The 24,721-nt window shown below is 40.6% G+C and overlaps 1 protein-coding gene and 1 long non-coding RNA gene across 2 annotated transcripts in view; both read right to left on the bottom strand.

Annotated features, from left to right (window-relative positions):
* Positions 1–558: 558 nt before the first annotated feature.
* Positions 559–2,050, bottom strand: LOC121866794. The gene is made up of 2 exons (XR_006089022.1): positions 973–2,050; positions 559–941 (listed from the first exon to the last, which is right to left on the bottom strand). It is a non-coding gene; the product is annotated as an uncharacterized LOC121866794 (long non-coding RNA).
* Positions 2,051–5,668: 3,618 nt separating this feature from the next.
* LOC121866792 (dipeptidase 1-like) overlaps positions 5,669–24,721 on the bottom strand; it is a 107,830-nt gene continuing 88,777 nt past the window's right edge. The window contains exons 12-14 of the mRNA XM_042366522.1: positions 19,509–19,584; positions 12,061–12,199; positions 5,669–11,270 (exon numbers count right to left, since the gene is read on the bottom strand). Of these exons, the coding sequence (XP_042222456.1) occupies positions 11,169–11,270; positions 12,061–12,199; positions 19,509–19,584 (317 nt within the window). The 3' untranslated portion in view covers positions 5,669–11,168. The remainder of the gene's footprint in view (positions 11,271–12,060; positions 12,200–19,508; positions 19,585–24,721) is intronic.

Below are 24,721 nucleotides of genomic sequence, written 5' to 3' on the forward strand. Positions count from 1 at the left end.
TAATGAATACGAGTCTATTAATTACTAATTATTTTTTCTTCTGATTCTAACTTATTTTTCTGTGTGGATAATGACTAAATTTTTTAAATGTATCTGAAAATAATTTGTTTATTTTATTGTAAGTATTTTTATATGAGTATGATGAATACGTCTATCTTTCATATATTTCTGAATATTTGGTCTGTGAATCTGACAGTGGGTCTCAATTTATCTCATAAGTCTGTAAATGATTTTGAATCTAATACATAAATTTATCTTAGATTCGGAATCCTCTTCAGAAATATAAGATAAATATTAGATAGATTCTTCTTCATATTTCACAAAAGAATCTGAATCTATTTTTTCTTCAACCAGTTCCCTTCAATTTACTAAGACAATTTTCCCTAAACTCTGAATATTGTGTTGTCTGTTGAACACATCTACACTTTCCTTCTCCTCGTCTTTCCCCTTTTACCTTTCCTCCTTCACCACCACTATTATTGGTTCTCTCTCTCCCGATATATAGAGGTGCTGGCACATCATCAGCTGTAAGAGGTTATAAAGATACACACGTCTATGTAACAGCAACAATATACGTTTATTCTGGTTATAAATATTTACAAATTTAAAGTATACTCTTTTTTTTTACAAACAAAAAATTACTTGGTAGCAAAGAGAGAGAAAAAAATGTGTATATATTTTTTCTAATAGCTCAGACAGCGACTTTCGCGTGTCTGACTGTCTGTCTGTCTTTCAGCGTAGACCAAAATTGTGTGCCAAAAAATGGAAAAGGTTTGTGCGTCAGTTGTCCGGACACTAAGACTCTCTCAGCTTCTTTTGGCGTCCTCATGCAGGTGGTTCTCTCGGGAACCATCTGTAGAAGGATTTGTCTTGAACCACCTGTGGGAGACAGTCCATCATCATGAACCATCTGTGGGAGACAGTCCATCATCATGAACCATCTGTGGGAGACAGTCCATCATCATGAACCACCTGTGGGAGGCAGTCAGTCGGAAGACCTTTACTGTCAGAAGACCATCAGGACCCGTGTCTGCAAAGGGCAGCCCCGACAGGAGTTTCAGACCAGTCGCTGGAGGCAATAGATCAGGAGGAACCCCCAAAGCTGAGGCAAAGTTCTTCAGGAACTTCTCACAGAAGGAAGGACAAGCTAATGAACCCGACAAGCTATGAGGGTCGTCTGGCAAGTGTACAGGAAGATCTAACTCTAACCTTCTGGTGAAGGCAGTGGTGGCGCCCCCCCCCCCTCTCTACCAGATAGGGGTCGTATCAGGCAGCAATGGTGCCATGGGACATATAGTGGATAATATTACACTACTGTTCTACCTACCTCCGCTCTTTCTATATAGGTGTTTCATGGTACCATGGTACCATTGATGGCTGTCTACAAATTTGCTGTTCTCTATGTTGAGTGATTTGCCACCACCCCATAAGTTGTATAGTGTGTGTGCTGACGTGGTACCATGATTTTTAGCAATTTTTTTTTTCTTGTTAATCACTGTTGCTCCCCGCCCAGTAGTTAGGCGTGTCATGGTACCATAGAACCACACTAACTGCCTGCTTTGAATAACGTACACAACATTAGGCAGAGCGGGCCTTCTCCCGCTTCGTGTGATGAATGTTACTTGTAGATAAAGACGTAATAAAGACTTTTATTGGTTAACGTAAGATAAAGCACTAAACTAGCCTCGAAAAACACACTCGACATTACAACAATACTCTACCTTAACTACTACCTTCAGCAAAATACAAAATAATGGTTCAGAATATTTTTAAAAAGATTCCACAACCATAATATTGTCTCGTAAGTGGTGCCAAGTGAACGTATCTAGTTAAGGTAGTCTCAGTATAATTATGATTATATTTTTGGCGATGAACTTGTGTGTTTTGGCTTAAGTCGACAGTTTAGTGACGCTCTCAGATCACCAGGTACGAGGACTATTTATCTTACGGATCTCGTGTCATCTCTGGAGACTTGTGTTGCCTGGTTCCATACATGATCAGTATTCACTAATCACTTATGCTAAATTTAGGTTGTACATCGCTGGATCCATCTACCCCCCCCCCCCGCCCTCCACCTCCCTCCTCCTTAGACACGCCAATAAAAATACTACAGGAGTTTGTCTTATACATATGCCGTCTAATTTCATTCTTTATTCTTCATCATCTCGTGGTTTTCAAGTTTCTGGAGACAGAATTTAATGTTCACATCTTTACGGAATATATTCTTATTTTATATTATTTTAATATTTTCCGTCGTTTTTTATCTGTCATCACGTTGTGGTTTAGGTAGTAGACTTGTACACGAATTCGATGATCGATACAATAGCAAAATTAAGATTCCTTTAGACACACTCTGGAGGCTTTTATTATTATTGTCGATACTTCGTAACCTTTACAATAAAACTAATCAGAGTATCTATTAAATCATTATAATATATATATATATATATATATATATATATATATATATATATATATATATATATATATATATATATATATATATATATATATATATATATATATATATATATCCCATCACATGAAGATTAGACACCCTAGCTTATTTTCAACTAATTAAACACTCAAACACTACCTTGAGTGGGAGTTAGGTTAGATCAGATTAGGTTTAGATTAGATTACGTTTCATTTAGGGTGATTAATCTTAAGGTGAAATAATTTGGGGTGTCTATTGTCCACGTGTTCCTAATTTCTCCATATAAAGTACAGTTGCATAAACTAAACGTCAGTACTATGTGTAACATATGAAAAAAAAGTCTCACCCACACGGGAGGTTTGAGTGTTGAGGTGCAGGGAAGTGCAGGTAGACGCCGTGACCTGCACAGCCTTCATGTTAGAGTGTAAACATTCAGGTGTTTGTATTAATAATTTCTGTTAACACTGAAGGTACACCGAGTTGTTTGTTGTTTGTTTTTTCTGGGCAGGTGAGAGTGTAGACGTAGGACCTTTAAACCCGGAACGGACCCGAATCTATTTTTTTTTCTACTACACCTGCGAATGTTGGTACAGTTAGGTTAGGTTAGGTTAGGTTAGGTTAGGTTAGGTTAGGTTAGGTTAGGTTAGGTTAGGTTAGGTAAGGTTAGGTTAGGTTAGGTTAGGTTAGGTTAGGTTAGGTTAGGTGTAGGTAAGGTAAGGTACAAAGGTAAAAGGTAAGGTTAGGTTAGGCTAGGTTAGGTTAGGTTGTTAGGTTAGGTTAGGTTAGGTTACAGGTTAGGTTAGGTTAGGTTAGGTTACAAGGTAAGGTTGGGTAAGCAAGGTAAGGTATGTAGGTAAGGTTAGGTTAGGTTGGTTAGGTTAGGTTAGGTTAGGGTTAGGTTAGGTTAGGTAAGGTAAGGTAAGGTATGTAAGGTAAGGTAAGGTAAGGTATGTAAGGTTAGGTTAGGGTTAGGGTTAGGTTAGGTTAGGTTAGGTAAGGTAAGGTAAGGTAAGGTAAGGTAAAAGTAGTTAGGTTAGGTTAGGTGTAGTTAAGGTTAGGTGTAGGTTATTTAGTTTAGTTTAAGTTAGGTTACCGTCTGAGTACCTATCCGGGTTCAGGTGTTAGTTAGCGCCAGTGGTACAAGGTGACGCTGATGATGGGAAGAGCCAATTAGTGAAACACGAGCATTTATTGACAATTATGCTCCATTCTCCCCATTATTACACTTTCTAATGACCAGGTGCACACTGAGTAACCTATAGTGATCATGTACACACAGTCACCTGAAGTGGTCATGTGTATACTGAGTTCGCCTGATATAAACGCACACACAGACACACACACACACACACGCACACACACAAATGGTTCATTATGCCATTGTTTCCAATCTATTTTCGTCTGGGTTTAAGTCACAATTATTGTCATGCAGAACAAAAACCCTTGATGGCGCCTCTACTAATGAGCACAATTTTCTAATGTTTTTTTCTGCCTGACTCCCCTTAATGCTTGTCCAGATAGTCATGTAGCTTAAAATATTCATCCATTTGGTATTATAAAACTATGAAAATTCTATATATATATATATATATATATATATATATATATATATATATATATATATATATATATATATATATATATATATATATATATATATATATATATATATATAATTCTGATATATCTAAATGTTTATAACTAAGAGTTTTTTGTTTTTTATTAATTCAAATCTGCAATTATGACGTGTAAGCAAGCTATCAAAAGCTGACCTTAGTCAACGTGCAACTAAGATGCGAACGACCTTACTGTTTATGATGATGTAGACTGTGTCATGCAGGACTCTGTATATGTATACCAAGCGGGAGTGTCTATTACCTAATACTTCAACCCCGAGAGTAACAACTGTAAAAATTTTCATCAGTTTTGTCTTCTCGTGTCACATGCTTCAATCAATAATTACATTGTGGCTACATTACCTTCTGTTCTTCACACCTGTACAATTAATACAGTTCTACATCTTAAGGTTTAAGGAACTAAATCTCGCCAGTGTTTACTCTCTGTTTACTCTCAGTGTTTACAAATGTAATATATCACCCCCTCGAAAAACAAAGGTCTCATCTATGGTGAAAGGATTTTATAGCATGGAGTGCCTAGTGCCGGCCGCTCCCCTGGCGAGATCTAGTGGTCAGACCTTAAGAGTTAACAGTAATCTTTCTGAACACTTTTAAACTCTTTGTAAAATTTCCAGATTAGTCACTATGACACCCAAGTCCTGATGATTGGATGTTTGTATGATCGTGGCAGAGGTTACCGGCCACAGTGTTTACTAGTGGACTCCAAGACACTAGTGATCTGATAGTGGTAACTAGAAGGCTCTTTGTCACTAGTGATCTGTCAGAGTGGTAACTAAGAGGCTTCTAGGCACTATTGATCTGCCAGAGCAGTAACTAGAAGGTTCCTAGTTCCTATTGGACTGCCAGGATGGTAACTAGTGGACAACTAGTCACCAGTAGGCTGACAGAATGGTAAACTAAAAGGTTCCTAGTAACTAGTGGTCTGCCAAAGTGGTAACTAGCCATCAGCTACCGTGGGAGGAACTCTCTACCTTGGGGTGCTAGTATAAGGTGTGGCCCAGTCAGCTACCTGAAGGTGTGCTCCTCACACCTCCCCCTCCCCTCTCACTCACCCCTTCCTGGTGACACCCACGCCTGCCTTACCTTATCCCCCACGCCTCTTATACTGGGTAATAAATATAATCCTTAACATACTCATAACTCCAATCTTTTGAATGAAATTTACTTACGATTTCAAGATCATTGTGTTAGAGCTCAAGAAGGTTTTTCCTAATTTCGTGCCAATTTGACTATTTTTTGTTCTTTTAAGACATTTTTATTTAGTACTGCGGGTGAATGGGTGGGGTGAAGCTGTACTGGGTGATGGACCAAGCTGGCGGGCCAGACAGAGGTGGACCGGTGTGAGGACAAGGTGGACTGCTGAGCTGGCCTGGGCAAACCTGGTCAAATCTGATGAGGGAGCGCTACCAGGCACATCCAGTGTTGTTGTCTACTAGAGAAAACTAGGGCGGTGTTGAGAGCAAGTCAGAACACAAACAAGGAAGGTCATGTGTGGCTACGGCAGAGGAGGAGCCATACGCTGAAGGCAGACAGAAGCAAGAAACACAAAGAAAATAAACAATCAAAAAGATGGTGCATGGAATGATACAAGAGAGCCAGTAACGATAATATAATGTTTTATGCCGATGATTCAGTACATGTTCCCCCGTGTACTTGAAGTGAAGACGCAGACACACGCGCTCTCAATCACTCTCTCTCGCGCACACACTCACACAGCAGAAGCAGCAGCAACAGCAATAGTAATAGTATCAGTAATAGTAGTAACACACACATAGTCTCACCCTCTGTACACCAGAACTGTTCTAAGGCACTTTCATTGTATGATGTTAAAATGTGACAACAGTTCGGTAACAGCTGGTGTGACGGGACCAGCCAGGTGGTGCGTCACGGGGAGAGCTTCCATGAGGCGGCCAGGCTTGTTTGTGTTGTGGCAGCGACCTCGTGGAAGCCTCGGGCAGGGTGGTGGCTGGTCCCTCACACCACACACTCACGCCACACTGGATGAGTTTTACAAAGGAAAAAAATGTACATCAGATGACCACCAGTTTTTAAGGTCCTAGTGCAGAGACCTACAGTAGTTATAACTTGTTTACATTTCTGCACACATGAAACTCTTGTCAAAATATACTTACACATAGCACACATGTGAATCTACAAGCTTAACAATGGGTATTTTTTTCTGTTCATTGCTTCTTAAACTGCAGTCTAAAAAACACACTTCTGGTGAGCAGCATGGATAAATATACGTTATACATGTTATATGCAACAGTTTCTGTATAATTTGTGTATTTTATCTGTAATACTGTAAGGATATGAACACTACACTAGATATATTACATGCTTTTACGATATGCAGGCTAGACCTTATCTAAACATGAAAAAAAAAATCTTATTTGTCTTAATTTTAGAGCAGCGACCTCGAGACTGCAGCGCGAGCGAGCAACACATAGGGTGGCGGTAGTGACACAGGACCTGCTAGTACCACGCCTACTGACTAACGTTTAAGGCAGCAATCAAACATAAACATAAAACTAGGAAAAGTATCTACAAGGAGTCTGGCATGAGGCGCTGCAGTCTGGAGGCCGGCTGGGCCCCCCACTCTAGTATTTCATTCACTGATTGTCGCAAAGTGTCGTCATTCACGCCACACCACTTACAAAAAAATTCACCCATATATTTCAATAGGATTAAAAAAACGGAGCAATCACTTAGCGCTTTTAGTATTTTATAAGCATTTGATCCCGATCTTTGTAGCTAAAGTACAAAAAATTTTCTTTATTTTACCATAACTTAATATTTAGATAATGTTCTATCAAGAGTCGGTCGTTCGACAACCGATCAAGTTCACTGTACACAAATCACGTTTATGGAGCCATGTCTATAAACACAATGTTCCCCCATACAAGAGAGGGACTGTCTACCTACACGTCCGTATTCTTGAAACAAACTCACACATGTAAACACATTATCGATGATTCTTGTGTTTTCTTCCGTCTAAAGTCGAAGTGTGTGTGGAGCACTTGAGAAACTTTACTTCATTTTCTTGAAGAAATATTCCCTTTCTAGAGGTCATAGCAAGGCCGTCTACTTGTTCCCCCAAGTTGTTTAAGTAGTCTCCGGAGTCTCTCCTTTACCACAATAGAACAACACTGGGTGACAATGTTCCCTAAACCCCTCCTCACAGAGGCTACAGCGACATTTAGCAAGAATAACAAACCTTAGACGACGTGGCCAGGAAAAACGAGCCTCCGTTTAATGTACAGGAGGCTCATTTGTGCTGCTGTCGTCGCATGTCAACAAGTATAATGCCGCAAGCGCAAGAAAAAAAAATAAATGCAAAACGTTAGTTATAAATTCGAGGAGCTGCAATGGGCCTCTTCCCCCTTTGAGACCCACAGTAGCTACCATTGTATTTTGGGCGCCAGACGTACGATGCGAGTAAACAAACCAATTGTCATGGCAACGGAGACAAGCAAGCGGAGTGAGGAGGTCTGATTAGCTAAGAGGCCTAAAGCCCTGCCTCCTTTTATCACTAACTCTCTTCCCACTCAGCGACATAAGCAGGATGATGTCGTACACTGGTGCCTTGTGTACATAAGGTACGACTGCCTCTAAGGTCATGAGAGGTCACGAGCTTAATGATAGAGACAAAAGGCTCTCCAGGAGGTTATAGGCTCCTGACCAAGGTGGACTGGTCTAGAGGTTAGACTTAATTGAGGACCAAACCTTGTTATGGAGGTCAGGTATATGATGAGTCACGAAGGTCGGTGAGGTAATGGGAATGATTTGGTTGATGACAAAGCCAAGATGGTGATGGAAGTAGCTGAGATAGTGATGAAAACAGCTGGGATGGCGATGAGAGCAGCTGAGATACTGATGAAAACAGCGGGGATGGCGATGAGAGCAGCTGAGATACTGATGAAAACAGCTGAGATACTGATGAAAACAGCTGGGATGGTAATGAAAACAGCAGAGATGTTAACGATGGTAACCGGAGTGTCGACCGCAACAGCCGGTTGATGTATTTGAAAATGCAGTGAGGACGAGGATGGATGTTTGGTGACAGGAACAGCAAGGACAGTTGGTCATTAGATACATAGGACAGTCTAATTGGTGAATGGCTTACCCCGTCTGTTATGATAGATGGAAGAGACTTACTGACTGGTGCTATTGAACATTAGAAGGAGGATAGTGCATGGAAGAGCTAGGATGATGAATTGAACGGGCGGGGTGGTGAATGGAAGAGCCGGGGTAGTGAATAAAAGAGCTGAGGTGAATAGAAGAGCCGGGATAGTGAATGGAAGAGCCGGGGTAGTGAATGGAAGAGCCGGGGTGGTGAATAGAAGAGCCGGGGTAGTGAATGGAAGAGCAGGGATGTTGAGTGGAAGAGCTGGGGTGCCGAATAGAAGAGCCGGGGTGGCGAATAGAAGAGCCTGGGTGGTGAAATGAACATGAGAATTGAGTTTATGATGTTACTGAAGTTTCATGATCATATTAATACTGTCATAATACTAGTCAGTTATTTACCTTTCAACACGTAACGATGGTTCTATATATTTTCGATTTTAAATAATGTGAAAAATATCTTATAATTCAACTCCAATCATGATATATTTCAGGTACATTAACTATTTTCATGTAATACTTTTTTCCACATTTCGTGTTATTTTTCAATATAGTCGACACTACTTAAACACAGTTTTCCAATCCTCTCATACTTCTGGTCTTCGCTATTCTTATATACAATGTCAGTCTATATTTCTTGAGTATAATAATAATTTTTCTCAGCATAATAAGTCCACAAAAAATCTGCCATATTGATATAAATAAACATTAATTTCCCTCATTAAAAATTATCTTTATTGTGGCTGCTCTTAACATTTTTATTTCTCTTGACTGTATAAGAATAATTTTTATTATCAGTGAGGTAAAATATGACTTACTGAAATATGGCTTTCTTAAAAACTTTGAAAATTATGGTAAATCTACTTTCTATTGAGTTACTTAAGTATGGCTGTCTCCATATTTATACTCAAGAATAGTTCCCACTCTTTTAAACTACATTACAACGGCGTCTGAATTTTTGTATCCGTGGTTCTTACTTTTACTACTCTAACGTTGGTTTAATTTACTTTAGTAGGACTTTCTCATACTTTTCAACTTGGTTTTTCTTACTCTAATGTGACTTCCCCTTATGTGCCTTCTACTACTTAAAAATGATTTTCCTATACTTTAATATGATTCTTCTTACTCTAACATGACTTTACCTAATTCTAACATGACCTTCCCCTAATGTAACATGATTCCCCTTTACTCTAACATGACCTTTTCCCCCTAAGTTAACATGAGCTCCCTCCCTATCCTAAAAAATAACCTTCACTCTTACTCGATCTCCTCCCTCCCTTCTCCAAAATATATCTCTTAAGTTTTTTTTATTTATTATTTACCTTAATGTATCATCAACACCTGTCATTTTATGCCTCGGTAAGATCTCTGCTTATTTTCTGTGTCCAAGTTTTAATTAACGAGAAACTAAATACATCATTTGTTTTTAATTATTTTTTTATTTTTATTTTTTGCTCCCAAGATTGTAAAATGACCCTAATATAATTTTCCCTTTTCTTCTTCTTCCTGATTAGTTACTTTTACGTCATAACATATTCTTTGTGTCAGTCTCTAGCAGCAACTGACTGTCAATATTAATTGTATCGCAGCCAACAGTTACACCTTAGTCGCTGACGGTCACCATCGCCACCACCGTCGTTCATGTTCGCTGATGACAAATATAACTCGTCTATCATTACTCGTTCTTCTGCGATTCTCTACCTATTGTCATGTATTTATTTCGATATTTCTCTATGCATGTTATCCTGATTTTTTTTTTTTTTTGCATATTTTTTGGGTAACGTTTATTAGGACATTTACGACCAACTGGTAGTTAGTCAGTGTCATTTTTCCCCACAGAAAAATATAACCTAAGCGATATCAGTAAATAAATGGCGGAAATATTCGTATAGTAATTCTCACGGTCATGATCCAAACAAAACTTTCGCCAAATAATTTTAAATTTACTTAGAAATTTCGCTCATATATCACCCACTGTTATGATATGTTATTTTTTTTTTCTTTTTAATATACATCACAAGGTCATTCACGCTGGACTGGGTCAAAGGTCACAAGGTATAGGAAGGTCACTATGAGCATTTTTGTCTTCTGGAACAGTTGATAATGATTGTTTCCAGAGACGGTTAGGATGGTTGTTATGACGTTGTTTATAAGTGGCACATTGTTTAGCACCGATGAACGTGAGTGTGTCTGTCTGTCTCGTGTTGTATCGTCCTCACGACTCAACACCACAGGTTATGGCTCCCGAAACAATCGTAAAGTATTTTCTTTTAATTTTTTTTTCACTATAAATTAAATCCTTCAAGTTTTTCCCTAGATTATTCAAAGGATATTTTCCATCGCTCTGCCACATATTTCCCGTAAGTCAGTTTCCTCTTTACAAAGGATACAATTTGTTATTATGGATCGTGTCCTTCGTCAAACCGTTTTCTATTCATAAGACTCCGGCGTCGAGTATGATAAATCACAATAATTCTTTCCATTTACCGAGAGATGGAAAGCATCGTTTTCCTTTGATAAATCAGTTTATTTCATTTGTCAGTGTCTTGTTTTGTTTTCATTCACATATATCACTGCGAGGCCGACCTGTTGATGGCGTGAGACGAAGAGGCCATCATGCGTCGGTCGTAATTAGTGGGATCTTTAGCGTCAAAATTATCGATCGAAGGAGATGCTGGATGTCACTTGACGTCTTTTTAAAAGGCAACATCGGTCGGAGATGAACTCTAGATGTCACTAAGATGTACAGAAGAGACATCAACAAGTTGTCGTTCTTGGGTTGTTGAGAGGATCACAGTTGATGACGTGATGGTGGTGTTGGCTGGCTGGTGATGGTGGTGTTGACTGACTGGTGGCGGTGGTGAAGGTGTTGACTGACTGGTGGCGGTGGTGAAGGTGTTGACTGACTGGTGGCGGTGGTGAAGGTGTTGACTGACTGATGGCGGTGGTGAAGGTGTTGGGTGATGTGATCAGTCGAAGATGTAGGTGCAGTTGGTCTTGCCCTTCAGGTACTCGGGGTGAATCTCCTCCTCCAGGGGCTCAACACCCTTTGCCTGCATGTCGTCCCTCACCTTCAGGGAGAGACAGAGATTGTGTGTGTGTTAGTGAGGTTGTTTGAGAGCGCGCGCGCACACACACACACACACACACACACACACACACACACACACACACACACACACAAAATATGAATAGACACACAACATACACATAGACACTCACAACACAGACACACTCACAACACAGACACTGAAGACACTCCACAACACAGACATGAAGACACCTACAACACAGACACACAACACAGACACACTCACAACACAGACATGAAGACACTCCAACACAGACATGAAGACACTCACAACACAGACACACCTACAACACAGACACACTCACAACACAGACATGAAGACACTCACAACACAGACACACTCACAACACAGACATGAAGACACCACAACACAGACACACTCACAACACAGACACACTCACAACACAGACATGAAGACACTCACAACACAGACATGAAGACACTCACAACACACACACACACACACACACACACACACACACACACACAAAATATGAATAGACACACAACATACACATGAAGACACTCACAACACAGACACACTCACAACACAGACACACTCACAACACAGACATAAAGACACTCACAACACAGACATGAAGACACTCACAACACAGACATAAAGACACTCACAACACAGACATGAAGACACTCACAACACAGACACTCTCACAACACAGACACACTCACAACACAGACATAAAGACACTCACAACACAGACACACTCAAAACACAGACACACTCACAACACAGACATAAAGACACTCACCCGCTCCACCTCAGAAAACACCCTGATGACATTCTCTCCTATGAGCTTCCTGATGTCTGCCACGGTCCAGCGCGGGTCTCTCAGGAGCTCAGCCAGGAGCCAAGGATACCTGCTCACATCCTCCAGGCCCTGCGGCGTCCTGGGGGGCGGAGTGGTAAACTGTTAGTGCCACGAGGGGAGTGTTGATAGTAGTGAGGAATTGATAAGGGTAGTGAGAAGGGGTTAGTAGCACTATGGAAGGGGTGAGATGAGTGGTGGTGACTAGTTAGTGGCAAAGGGAGAGCAGTGAGAGAAGTGAGTAGTGTTTGGTAAGGGGAGGTTAGTGGCTCTGCGAAATGTTATTGGCACTGATGAATCGGTTATGAGTGTTGGGGTTAGTGGCTCAGGGTTGTGGCGAGGAAAGGTAGTGGTTGAAGTAAATAAAACCAAGGGGAAGGAATAGAGACCAAGAAATGGTAATGACAGGAGTAAAGGAAGGGCAGTGATAATAGCGGAGGAAGGGTTAGTGGCATGGGGAAGGGGTAGTGGCAAGGAAGAAGGGGTAGTAGTAATAGAAGAGGTAGTGGAAAGGGCTAGTGACCAGGAGAAAAAGAGTAACGGAAAGGGTGAAGGGTAATAGGAAGAGAAAGGGTAATAGCAAAGGGAAAAAAGGTTTATGGCCAATTAATAACAAGAAAAAAAATATGATACTAATATTTACACAAAAACGTAAAATCCAAAACGTGATACATTTTACACAACGAATAGCAACATTTGAACTGTCAGGATAAACTAAGTCTGTACCGGGATTTACGGGATAACATTCCCAGCAGAAAACTTTGCCCAGTTACACGCTGCCTATTACAGTATGTAAACTAAGGAATATAGCTGTAACATTCGACTGGTTTACATTCAACACACTCTAATGTACTGTCCTATGTGGTCGGTTTATTCTTAACACTGTAACATTCTACGATATATAACTTATTCATACTTAACACGCATTACAGGTTTATATTTTCCTCCCAGGCGGTAATACTTTACACTTCCATAAGTAAACCAGCTTACTTTACTCTACACATCAGTGACCCTGAGTTGGTGTTATGGACCAGGATAGTTTTGTCCTTTTGGTCGCAGGAGAAAAATATGTGATGCGTGTCAAGGGAATTTAAGTTTGGATGAATCAATAGTTGCTCATATCTCTCTCTCTCTCTCTCTCTCTCTCTCTCTCTCTCTCTCAAATGGCCCACTCTTCCAACACGTATATTTGTGGAGAGCGTTGTGTTCAGTGAGTCAGAATGAGAACCTAATTGAACTTTATTCAGGCGAGAGAGAGAGAGAGAGTATTATGAACGCAACAAAGAGAGACAGCCAGAGAGGTACTACCAAACAGACAGACATAAAGCGAGAAACAGAGACAAACAGATAAATAGAGATAATGTTAATACTGTGGGTTTTTTTTCGTGTTTTAATCGGACATCACGGCGTCGTGTCTCCGTACTAAGGCAATACTTATATAAAACTTGTAAGTACTTGAACACAATAATGATCGCTTCCTTGTATCATTCAATTAAGTCTGAGAGTTAAAGCTTGAATGAACACAAATACAATAACAATAGTCTACATTAATTAGTCTTGGTAATTTAATTCTCGTCTTTTGACATTTAACGCAAAACAAATTCTGGGTTAAACACGATCTCGACTTAATCAATTTTTACTTATTTTTTAATTCCCGTCAGCGAACATTATAAAAAACATATAAAATTCCTAAATAAACACAAAAACAAAACCTCTTAATACAAACGAGTAAAATCACTATGCATAAAACGTCTTCTTTTCACGTATTAAAAACCACAAATATCCAGATAAAAATAAAACAAAAAAAACAATATTATTTAAACCCACAACTAAGGTACTGTGATTAGTCTATTTTAACCCTCATATATATATAATTTTTTTACGTGATCTGATTTGTGTACTAAAACGCCACAACATAACACTGAATTCTTGTAATGTAACACGTTTTTAACAACAGGGAAGCATGGGAATTACGGGGGTTTTATACTTATCTCTCCTCTACCCAACAAGCTAATGGATCTCTCTCTCTCTCTGTAGTGGTGTTTTTTTTAGAAGATTAAAGAAGAGACATTTATCAAGTACAAATAATTACTGCCTGACAACCACATGACCCGACACAACTAATTACTACCCGACACAACTTATTACTACCCGACACAACTAATTACTACCCGACACAACTAATTACTACCTGGCACAACTAATTACTACCTCGACACAACTAATTACTACCTGACACAACTAATTTACCGACACAACTAATTACTACTCACAACTAATTACTACTTGACAACTAATGACTACCCATAACCACTACTACCTGACACAACTAATTACTACCTGACACAACTAATTACTACCTGACAACCAATTACTACCTGTACAACCAATTACTACCTGACACAACTAATTACTACCTGACACAAACTAATTACTACCGACACAACTAATTGCTACCTGGCACACAAACTGCTACCTGACACAACTAATTACTACCTGGCACAACTAATTACTACTTGACAACTAATGACTACCTGACACAACTAATTACTACCTGACACAACTAATTACTACCTGACACAACTAATTACTACCTGACACAACTAATTACTACCTGACACAACTAATTACTACCTGACACAACTAATTACTACCTGACACAACTAATTGCTACCTGGCACAACTAATTGCTACCTGACACAACTAATTACTGCTTTCACTACCAATGACATAACTAATTACATTCTGACACTACTGATTGGTTTTTGACGTTTTTGCATTCCTGCTTGACACTTCCAATTTCCACCTGACAAAGCAGAGAGAGAAAGAGAGAGAAAGAAAGAGAATCGGTGGGAGAGAGAGAGAGAGAGAGATGCTGTGGGAAAAAAGAGAGAGCGATAAAACAAGAAAGAGATACGACAGAGAGAGAGAGAGAGAGAGAGAGAGAGAGAGAGAGAGAGAGAGAGAGAGAGAGAGAGAGAGAGAGTTCCCCAGTAGGTGGTATGTATACTTGGTGATAATACATATCCCAGAAAAGCCTCTGTATTTTTACCTCTCCCACGCCTTACCACTTCCACGCTCCATAACGCTCCCTCTCCCACGTCGCCACTTCCCTCTCCCACGTCTTACCACTTCCACGCCCATAACGCCTCCCTCTCCCACGCTACCACTTCCACGCTCCATAACGCTCCCTCTCCACGTCTTACCACTCCCACGCTCCATAACGCCCTCTCCCACGCACCTTAACACACCCTCTCCCACTCCTTACCACTCCCACGCCCATAACGCCCTCTCCCACGCACCTTAACACACCCTCTCCCACGCCTTACCACCCCACGCTCCATAACGCCCCTCTCCCACGCACTAACACTCTCTCACGCCTTATCTCCCCCACGCTCCATAACGCTCCCTCTCCCACGTCTTACCACTCCCACGCTCCATAACGCTCCCTCTCCCACGCACCTTAACACACCCTCTCCCACGCCTTACCACTCCCACGCTCCATAACGCTCCCTCTCCCACGCACCTTAACACTCTCTCTCACGCCTTATCCCCCCCACTCACACCTTAACACACCCACACTTATTCTCACACTCTCCCACGCACCTTATCACTCACTCTCCCACTCTACTTATAATCCTACGCCTTGTCATTCCCCTTGGCAGCTCTTCCACTTCCTCCCGCTCTCTCTATTCCACACAGCCTCTTCCACACACTCTCTCATTCTGCCACTCCCCCCCTGGTTCACACTTCTTCCCTATTCTTCCTCTTCCCTACCTGCATCTCACACCCTACCTGCCTCTCCCACGCACACTCTCTCAGGGGCGCCGATGGTTACACCTCACCATCACTCTGTCACCGCCTCGTTTTCACAACTTTTCCTCCTTAAATCACCTGAAACAACTTTTATCATCTCTCTCTCTCTCTCTCTCTCTCTCTCTCTCTCTCTCTCTCTCTCTCTCTCAATACAGGCATACAACAACACCTTTCCCCATAGGTCTTGTGTATTAGTAATGTAATTTTTTTTTCCCGGGGTAAAAATAATAGTGTGTAAATTTTATTCGTGTTTAAGATTTATAAATACATCTTATTCATGGTTAGATGGGGGTACAGTAGCATCCAGCTGTTGTGTGTGTGTGGGGGCCCTTGGCTCATTAATAATGCAACAGTTTGGAACACAAATTCATTACGATTAAATTTATTATCTTTCTGTATTAGGAAAAGACTTGAATTAACCAGCAAAATGTTTATAGTGTAGGAAATTATATTAAACTGTGCAGGAAAATGTTTATTGTGAGTGAAAAAGATTAAATTGTGTAGGAAACTTGGAATTGTGTAAGGAAATATTTTTATCGTGTGAGGAAATGTTTTGCATGTAAATAAAAACAAATTCTAGATTGTAGTGGAAAGTTTTAGACGGAGGAAAATGTAAAACTGTGGAGGAAAATGTTAGAATGTGGAGGAAAATGTTAGAATGTGGAGGAAAATGTTAGAATGTGGAGGATAATGTTAGACTGTGGAGGAAAATGTTAAAATTTGGAGGAAAATGTTAGACTGTGAAGGAGATAGTGCACACCCATCATCCCCTAAGCCACCCGCACCTCCCTACCAAATTTCAACTTTATCGTCAAAACTAAGATTATATGTGTCTTATAATTATTGATATTTGAAAATTTTTCCTTATTGTTTTTGTTTTCACTGTTATTGGAAATTTTAGTAAAAAACAAAAACAAAGAAAGTCCATTTGCAAAATTTTCTTACTCCGAACCGGTATTTTATTTATTTATTTATTTTTTTTTGCGTTTTAGAAGGACGGAATAAATGTATTATGCTGAATTAACAATTAAGTTGGTGCGTTTGACTATTTGTATTTTTAATTTACTCGGCATCGCATTGTTGTCTTTTGTTTACGTGTCAAAGAACCATTACTAATTTTTCACCCATAGATTTTGTTGTTATGCTGTAATATGCTTATGTGTATGTGTCTGTCTGTCCGTCCGTCTGTCTGTTTGCCTGTGTGTGTGTGTGTGTGTGTGTGTGTACAGTATTTGTCCTCTTTGGTCCATCAGCCATATAATACGTCCGTTTGTATGTACGTCGCCCGTGTATGTACGTCGCCCGTGTATGTACGCTTAAGTGCGTCCACGGGTTCAGGAGTGCTTCCGTGAATCTGTGAGTGGGTCCGTAAGTGCGTCAATGGGTCCATGAGTGCATTCTTGAGTCCATAAATGCTTCCTTACATCCATGAGTCCGTCCGTTGGTCCGTGAGTGTGTCCGTGGCTATAGGGGCGGATCTGTCCCGTTTCCAAAGGTCACGTAAAGGTCAAGAAAATGTGGGTGTGCGTGGGCGTGTGGGCGTGTCAGAGCGGCAATATTTCCCGGAACCTAAAGTGGGTGAGCCATTCAACACCACCACATCTACCACAACCACTACAACTATCATCTTCACCTCAAACACCACACCATAACTACCATCATCACCCCAAACACCACACCATAACTACCATCATCACCTCAAACACCACACCATAACTACCATCATCACCCCAAACACCACACCATAACTACCATCATCACCTCAAACACCACACCATAACTACCATCATCACCTCAAACACCACACCATAACTACCATCATCACCTCAAACACCACACCATAACTACCATCATCACCCCAAACACCACACCATAACTACCATCATCACCTCAAACACCACACCATAACTACCATCATCACCCCAAACACCACACCATAACTACCATCATCACCCCAAACACCACACCATAACTACCATCATCACCTCAAACACCACACCATAACTACCATCATCACCTCAAACACCACACCATAACTACCACGCCGACAATGAATAAACAGGAAACTAAATAATTAAAACAAATAAATCGTGGAGGTGAATAGATGACTAACAACCATGCTAAGATAAACAGAGAGGATAGATAAGTGAATAGTAAAAACTAGAATATATAAATAGACGCGAATAAATAGCCTGGAATAACTAGAAGGTGAGGGGAAGTGTCTGGACGGTGGATATGGGACGCCAGTACGTGTTATGGGCATTAGTTGATAGAGGGAGCGCTCAGGTGGGCTTTACCATCAAGGTGCTAACCCAATTAGAGGTGCACAGATGTTGAGTTCCCAGCCAGGTACCTAATTATCTCAGGTAAGGAGCGTCGGGGTGTAATTTGGCGAGAGCTCTTGAGTATGGTGCAAGGTGGCGGAGTTTCGACACATATGTTATTAGTTTCAGGGGGGGGACACCTATACCTGCCACTGATAACACCCACCTACACCTGCCACTGATAACACCCACTTTCACGTGCCACTGATAACACCCACTTTCACGTGCCACTGATTACACCCACCTGCACCTGCCACTGATTACACCCACCTGCACCCACCTGCACCTGCCACTGATAACACCCACCTACACCCACCTTCACCTGCCACTGATAACACCCACCTACACCCACCTGCACCTGTCACTGATAACACCCACCTACACCTGCCACTGATTATACCCACCTATGCCTTCAAAAAAACCTGCACCTACCACTTAACACACACACACACACACACACACACACACACACACACACACACACACACACACCTCAAAAACAAAAAATCCAGGAAGAGGCGGAATAATTTACTTCTTTCTAAATCATCTTCTACCTGCAGGAAACAGTACAGCACTTGTGGTTTTACGGACATTAATTCCTGGAGATTTTTTGGTAATTAAAAACGTGAGTGGGCGAGTAAATGACCTTCTCTCCCTCTCTCTCTCATTTCGTGTGTGTGTGTGGAAGGGAGGGGGGAGGGTTAAAGTAATTGTGATTTGAGAATACGTGTCCTTTCACCACACCTGTACTTTCACTGTATATGCTTTCTCTACACCAGTGCTTTCTCCATATCTGTAATTTCACTTTTTTTTTTTACATTCAAAAATTTTCTCTGCTTAAACTAAATTCATGGTTTATACTACACGCTTTCAACATTTACTCCAATTTAAATAACAGTGACCCGTATTTAAATACAAAGGCACCCACACTAGTAAGGACGATATTTTCTTATGTGGAATGTGACGCTAAACAAATACTGCATTTAGATAAACATTGATATTAAAAGATGAAACATTGAAGTAAACATTACACACACACACACACACATAACATTAAATGACACACAAATATAATTTTAATTCGTTTTTTTACTTAAATGAAACCAAAAAAATTACATAAAGTACAAAAATGTCATTAAGTAAATCAGACTGACACTAACATGCTAAATGACACGAGAATTCTGCCACTAACTTTAAATTAACACTTACAATAAACTATATGGTACCTTAGAGATAATGAATGGTACTTACTTATTAATGCCGTCAAAGTCCGCTCCAATACCAACATGGTCGATACCCGCTACCTCCCTGATGTGGTTGATGTGGTCTGAAACACGATACACGGGGCTCAAGTGGTGTTAATGATACTACTACTACTACCACCACCACCTTAACCATTTTTAAACAATTATACTTCATTAATCTCCATAAAGTATTTAAATATTTTTACTCGTATTTGACAGTGTTTTATTATTTAAGCTATTTTTATCTTTATTGACGCCGAAGATAAAGATTACAATGGGGTGTCACTCTTTTGTTATGGTTGAAGTAGTTATCTATACTTCATTAGAGAATTATATACGAGTATAATAGTATAGTTATATAAAGTGACTATAACAGTACACATGTCGTTATAACCAAGTGTTTTATATATATACGTTGTTATACAGAGTGATTTATTTGCACGTTATACCAACAGAAAAGAAAAATTATATACTTTGGTTATATAATTAGGGATGAAAGGATGATAAATATTTATGGGCAAAGTTAAGGGTAGGAGGGCCAGGGGAAGGCAGAGACTGGGATGGGTGGATGATATTAAAAACTGGGTCCTCAGATATACAAAACCTTGGAGGACTGTGGTCGCCAACCCTCAGATATAAGGACGGTACTCTGATTGATTGTTTTCAAAGTGTTTTTAAATATTGACCCGTCGTTCAATAAAGTGTTTTATATATTTAAGCGTCGTTATATATCTCAGAAATCAAATATGTATGATTATATATATTATACACAAATAACAAAAACACAATTACCTTTTCTTCCAATTTATAAATGAGTGTCGGTCCCGCGTCTTTAACTGATGCATTAGTTACGGCTGCCCGGATACACTTAATTATGGGTGATTATGTACATTACAGGTAACGAGGCTTTTAATTAACCTGGTGGGCATCATTAGGAGATTGTCTTCTTCTCTTAATGACCATCGTCATTTGTCTAGATAAATTCTCTTGAGTTATCGTTTGGTTTATGGGTCTCCGTTTTCTTTAATTTACACTTCTGGAAAAATCTTTAGAACTTCACGATCCAGTAATGGGTTCGGCAACTCCCTTGAGGCTTCTTACAAACACTACACGTACAGTTGTCTAGTGTTCCCATAACCATCCTTTGAGACTCCTGAAACCTCTTGGTGTCTTCCACAGCGTCGAGTGATGTTATTGCACAGCGACCTCCCACAGTTAACCTTTCACAAGTCCCCTTAAGGCTTGCAAATTTCCATAGGCTCTTATATAAGCCTCCCGAGTGTTCTACAACCTCTCATACCTCTCTGGTAATCTCCTAGTGCTTCTTAGACTCAATAGTAAGCTTCAAAAAGCCTCTAGAATTTATCGAAGCCTTTTTAAAGTTTGAAGAATCCATAGTGAGGTTCTACGATTTCTTTTATAATGTCCTGGAAGCACTTTAGAGTATTCAGGTAATAGTTTAGGCTCTTTGAAATTCCTAAGGCTACTCGGGTCCCATAGCCTCCATCAACCCACCTGGGGCCTCCTGAGAGTCTTATTGTGTCTTTGAGATTGTTAGTTAAATGAGCTCCTGTTCTTGCTGTCCCCCAATCTTCGTAGTCCCCCAGTCTATGTAGTCCCCAGTCTATGTAGTCCCCCAGTCTATGTAGTCCCCCGGTCTTCGTAGTCCCCCAGTCATCGTAGTCCCTCGTCCAGGTAGGAAGCAGCCTTAAGAGCTCCACTGGGGTTCATTAAGACTGAGGTTCATTAGCATGGCAGACCATCAGGACCTGGACAGGACCCATTTGACCATCAACTTCCCCACGACATTCCACAACCACCCTCACCCGGTCTCCTCGTGTTGTCTTCTGAGCTGAGGTCTTCGTTCACTGATGTTGCTTGATTGATTGCAATGACGGGAGAAAGTTCGTCTGTCGTACTCGAAGCTTCTGGTCTCGCACGAAGAGAGAAGATACGCCAGGCGAACTTTAGCTCGTCTAAGTCTTACAGAGAGGTTCTTGTATGCATGAAAGAACCGCTACATCACTTAAGCTCTCAGGTTCGATTCCTGCGTTTGAGTGGAAGCAGCGGAGTTTATTTGAGTAATGGAGACTCAGGATGGGTCTCTCTCTCTCTCTCTCTCTCTCTCTCTCTCTCTCTCTCTCTCTCTCTCTCTCTCTCTCTCTCTCTCTCTCTCCACATATAATTTTAACATTTCCTTCTGTTTCATTCCAAGTTTAAAGCAGCGTTATTCACAAGGACAGTAAGAGACAGCTTCCCCATTACCTTATCTGTAAAACAATTATAAGTGGTAATGTATATTCTGGTAAAAGACGCATCTTGTTGGACTAATCCGGAATAAAACCGACGAATTATACGGTGTAGTGTCTGGATGAACCCTGTTGTGTGCGCAAGATTATTGTACGTTTGAAAAAATGTAGATAAGAGTATGAAAATATAATTAAGGGTATAGAAATCTAATCTTCTTCAGGAAATTGCAGTTCTGTGTATGAATATATAATTAGTTGCCGGTTTATACGAACACTGGAATGCACAGAAAATTTAATTTACAATAACAAGTATGATTCAGTCCGTAAAAGTATATTTATGTGTATGAATACGTGTATAACAACTATGAAAGTACATCATAGTGTTTAAAAATATAATTTACTGTAAAGGTAATATAATTTATCACTTTGTTAATAATAATTTAGAGTACAACAGTGAATAAACTAAATTGGCAATAAAAGTGTGAATACTTGAATACCCAGCAGGTGCCTCGGCCTGAACAATGTCATATATGATGTAGCCTGAAGGTTATGACCGGTGATGGCAAGTATTCAACCCATGACCTGCCCTCTCTCATTACCACGCCTCATCAATACTGCCCCTCACTCATGAATACTGCCCCCCACTCATGAATACTGCCCCCCACTCATGAATACTGCCCCTCACTCATGAATACTGCCCCTCACTCATGAATACTGCCCCTCACTCATGAATACTGCCCCCCACTCATGAATACTGCCCCTCACTCATGAATACTGCCCCCCGCTCATGAATACTGCCCCTCACTCATGAATGCTGCCCCCCAACTAATAGAAGTTTCCCCGAACCTAACCTTCCCTCCTCTCCTAAACTAATCTAACCTAATCTTCCCTACTAACGTAACCTAACCTAACCTAACCATCCCTCCTACCCTAACCTAACCATCCCTCCTACCCTATGACCCTCTAAAAAACCACCTCAAAAAACTTCCCGGCTTACAATCCAAATTTAATTAGGAATTTACGACGACTGAAAGCTGTACTCTCGGGTAATGTCAACAGCGTTTCTGAAGTTTGTTGTCTTAATTCGAAACTTGGCTCTTGAAAAAAAAAACACAAAGTTGATTTAGAATTTCCGCTTGGCTCGTTCAAATACGTTTAGGTGTGTCAGAAGAGTGTGTGAGCTGTTCCATGATCGTCTCCCATACCTACACTCCCATGATCGTCTTCCACACCCCCATGATTGCCTTCCACATCCACACCCCCATGATCGTCTTTCACCCACACCCCCCATTATCGTCTTCCACACCCACACCCCCATGATCGTCTTCTACACCCACACCCCCATGATCGTCTTCCACCCACACCCCATGATCGTCTTCTCGTCCACACCCACACCCCCATGATCGTCATCCACACCCACACCCCCCCATGATCGTCTTCTCACCCACACGATCGTCTTCCACACACCCCCATGATCGTCTTCACCCACACACCCCCCATGATCGTCTTCCCACACCCACACCCCCATGATCGTCTTCCATACCCACACCCCATGATCGTCTTCCATACCCACACCCCCATGATCGTCTTCCATACCCACACCCCCCATGATCGTCTTCCATACCCCCCATGATCGTCTTCCATACCCACCCCCATGATCGTCTTCCACACCCACACCCCCATGATCGTCTTCCATACCCACCCCCATGATCGTCTTCCATACCCACACCCCCATGATCCTCTCTCAAATCCACCCCTCGTAAAAGTTAAAGTGAGTCTCAAAGGCAGTGTGGATGCAGCATACAGTGAAACCTCTGTTGAACGAACTGTATATAAAAGAGAATCCGTTATATCGTTAGTCCGTTAGATATAAAACCTCCTTTTAACGAATTATATAGAGATAAAAGATTGTTATATCGAGGGCCCATTAGACGTGAAACCCCGATCTAACGGATTATATGGAGATAGAAGTTCGTTATATGGGGGTTTTACTGTACTGTATACTAAGCCAATCGGCACTGCACTTGACCACCTTCACACACCAACACCTATAATGTTCGGTACACATATACAGCTGGGTGGACTAGGAATGCCCGGGAAACGAACACGCGACCTTCAGAACAGGAGATGAGAGCTGTCATCCTCTCAGCCAGAGCAGTTAGACACTACAAGCGTGTGACTGTTTATTTATCTCTGAAGGTACAGCCATAATGAAATAATATGATGTAATTGGTAATGAGGTAAACAACATATTAGAATTAAATAAATATACACCATTATGAAAAGATGCTCAGAGGTCGAGACAAATTACTATCAGGACTCACAATACGAGACGAGGATATATGAAAAAGAAATTAATGTATATAAGAACGGAATGTCCAGTAGAGAATTATGTAAGGTTTAATCCTATTTATAAATCCTAATGAAACAAAATGATACGAGACCCAACGCTGCCAGGAGGAAACCGATCCATCGTGTTTATGCTCTTTCATGTGAGAGATTAAAACCTGGGAATTATCCAGAAATATGAGGCCATGTTTCTCCCGTGTGTGTGTGTGTGTGTGTGTGTGCCTTTGAAAATTGTGCAAATAAATTACCATAAAAAATATATATTAAATGACGCAAAATTCTATAATCTATTTTAAATATAAGTTTCGGTTTCCTAAAGGAAGTTTGCTGACCAAGTTGACATTAACGTCAGTCTTTCCAGGTACAACCGTCCGTAATCTTAGAAAATTTTTGTCTCGTGTAGAAACTTACTTAAGAGAACGTGTTCAGTAGCTCATCTGTAGAAACACGTACATCCCTATAAAGTACAGGTAAAATCATAACAATCAACCTGTGGAGGATAAAATTATTTATTCACGATGGAAAAAATTCCTTTTCTCCTCATGTTTATTCATTTTGTTATGGCTGTTGCTTTGATTTACGTATTTATTTATTGATTTGTGATGAACGAGATATTGTGGTT

Source organism: Homarus americanus, unplaced genomic scaffold (assembly GCF_018991925.1).
Source record: "Homarus americanus isolate GMGI-L3 unplaced genomic scaffold, GMGI_Hamer_2.0 scaffold31032, whole genome shotgun sequence".
In the NCBI taxonomy this organism is placed as follows: domain Eukaryota; kingdom Metazoa; phylum Arthropoda; class Malacostraca; order Decapoda; family Nephropidae; genus Homarus; species Homarus americanus.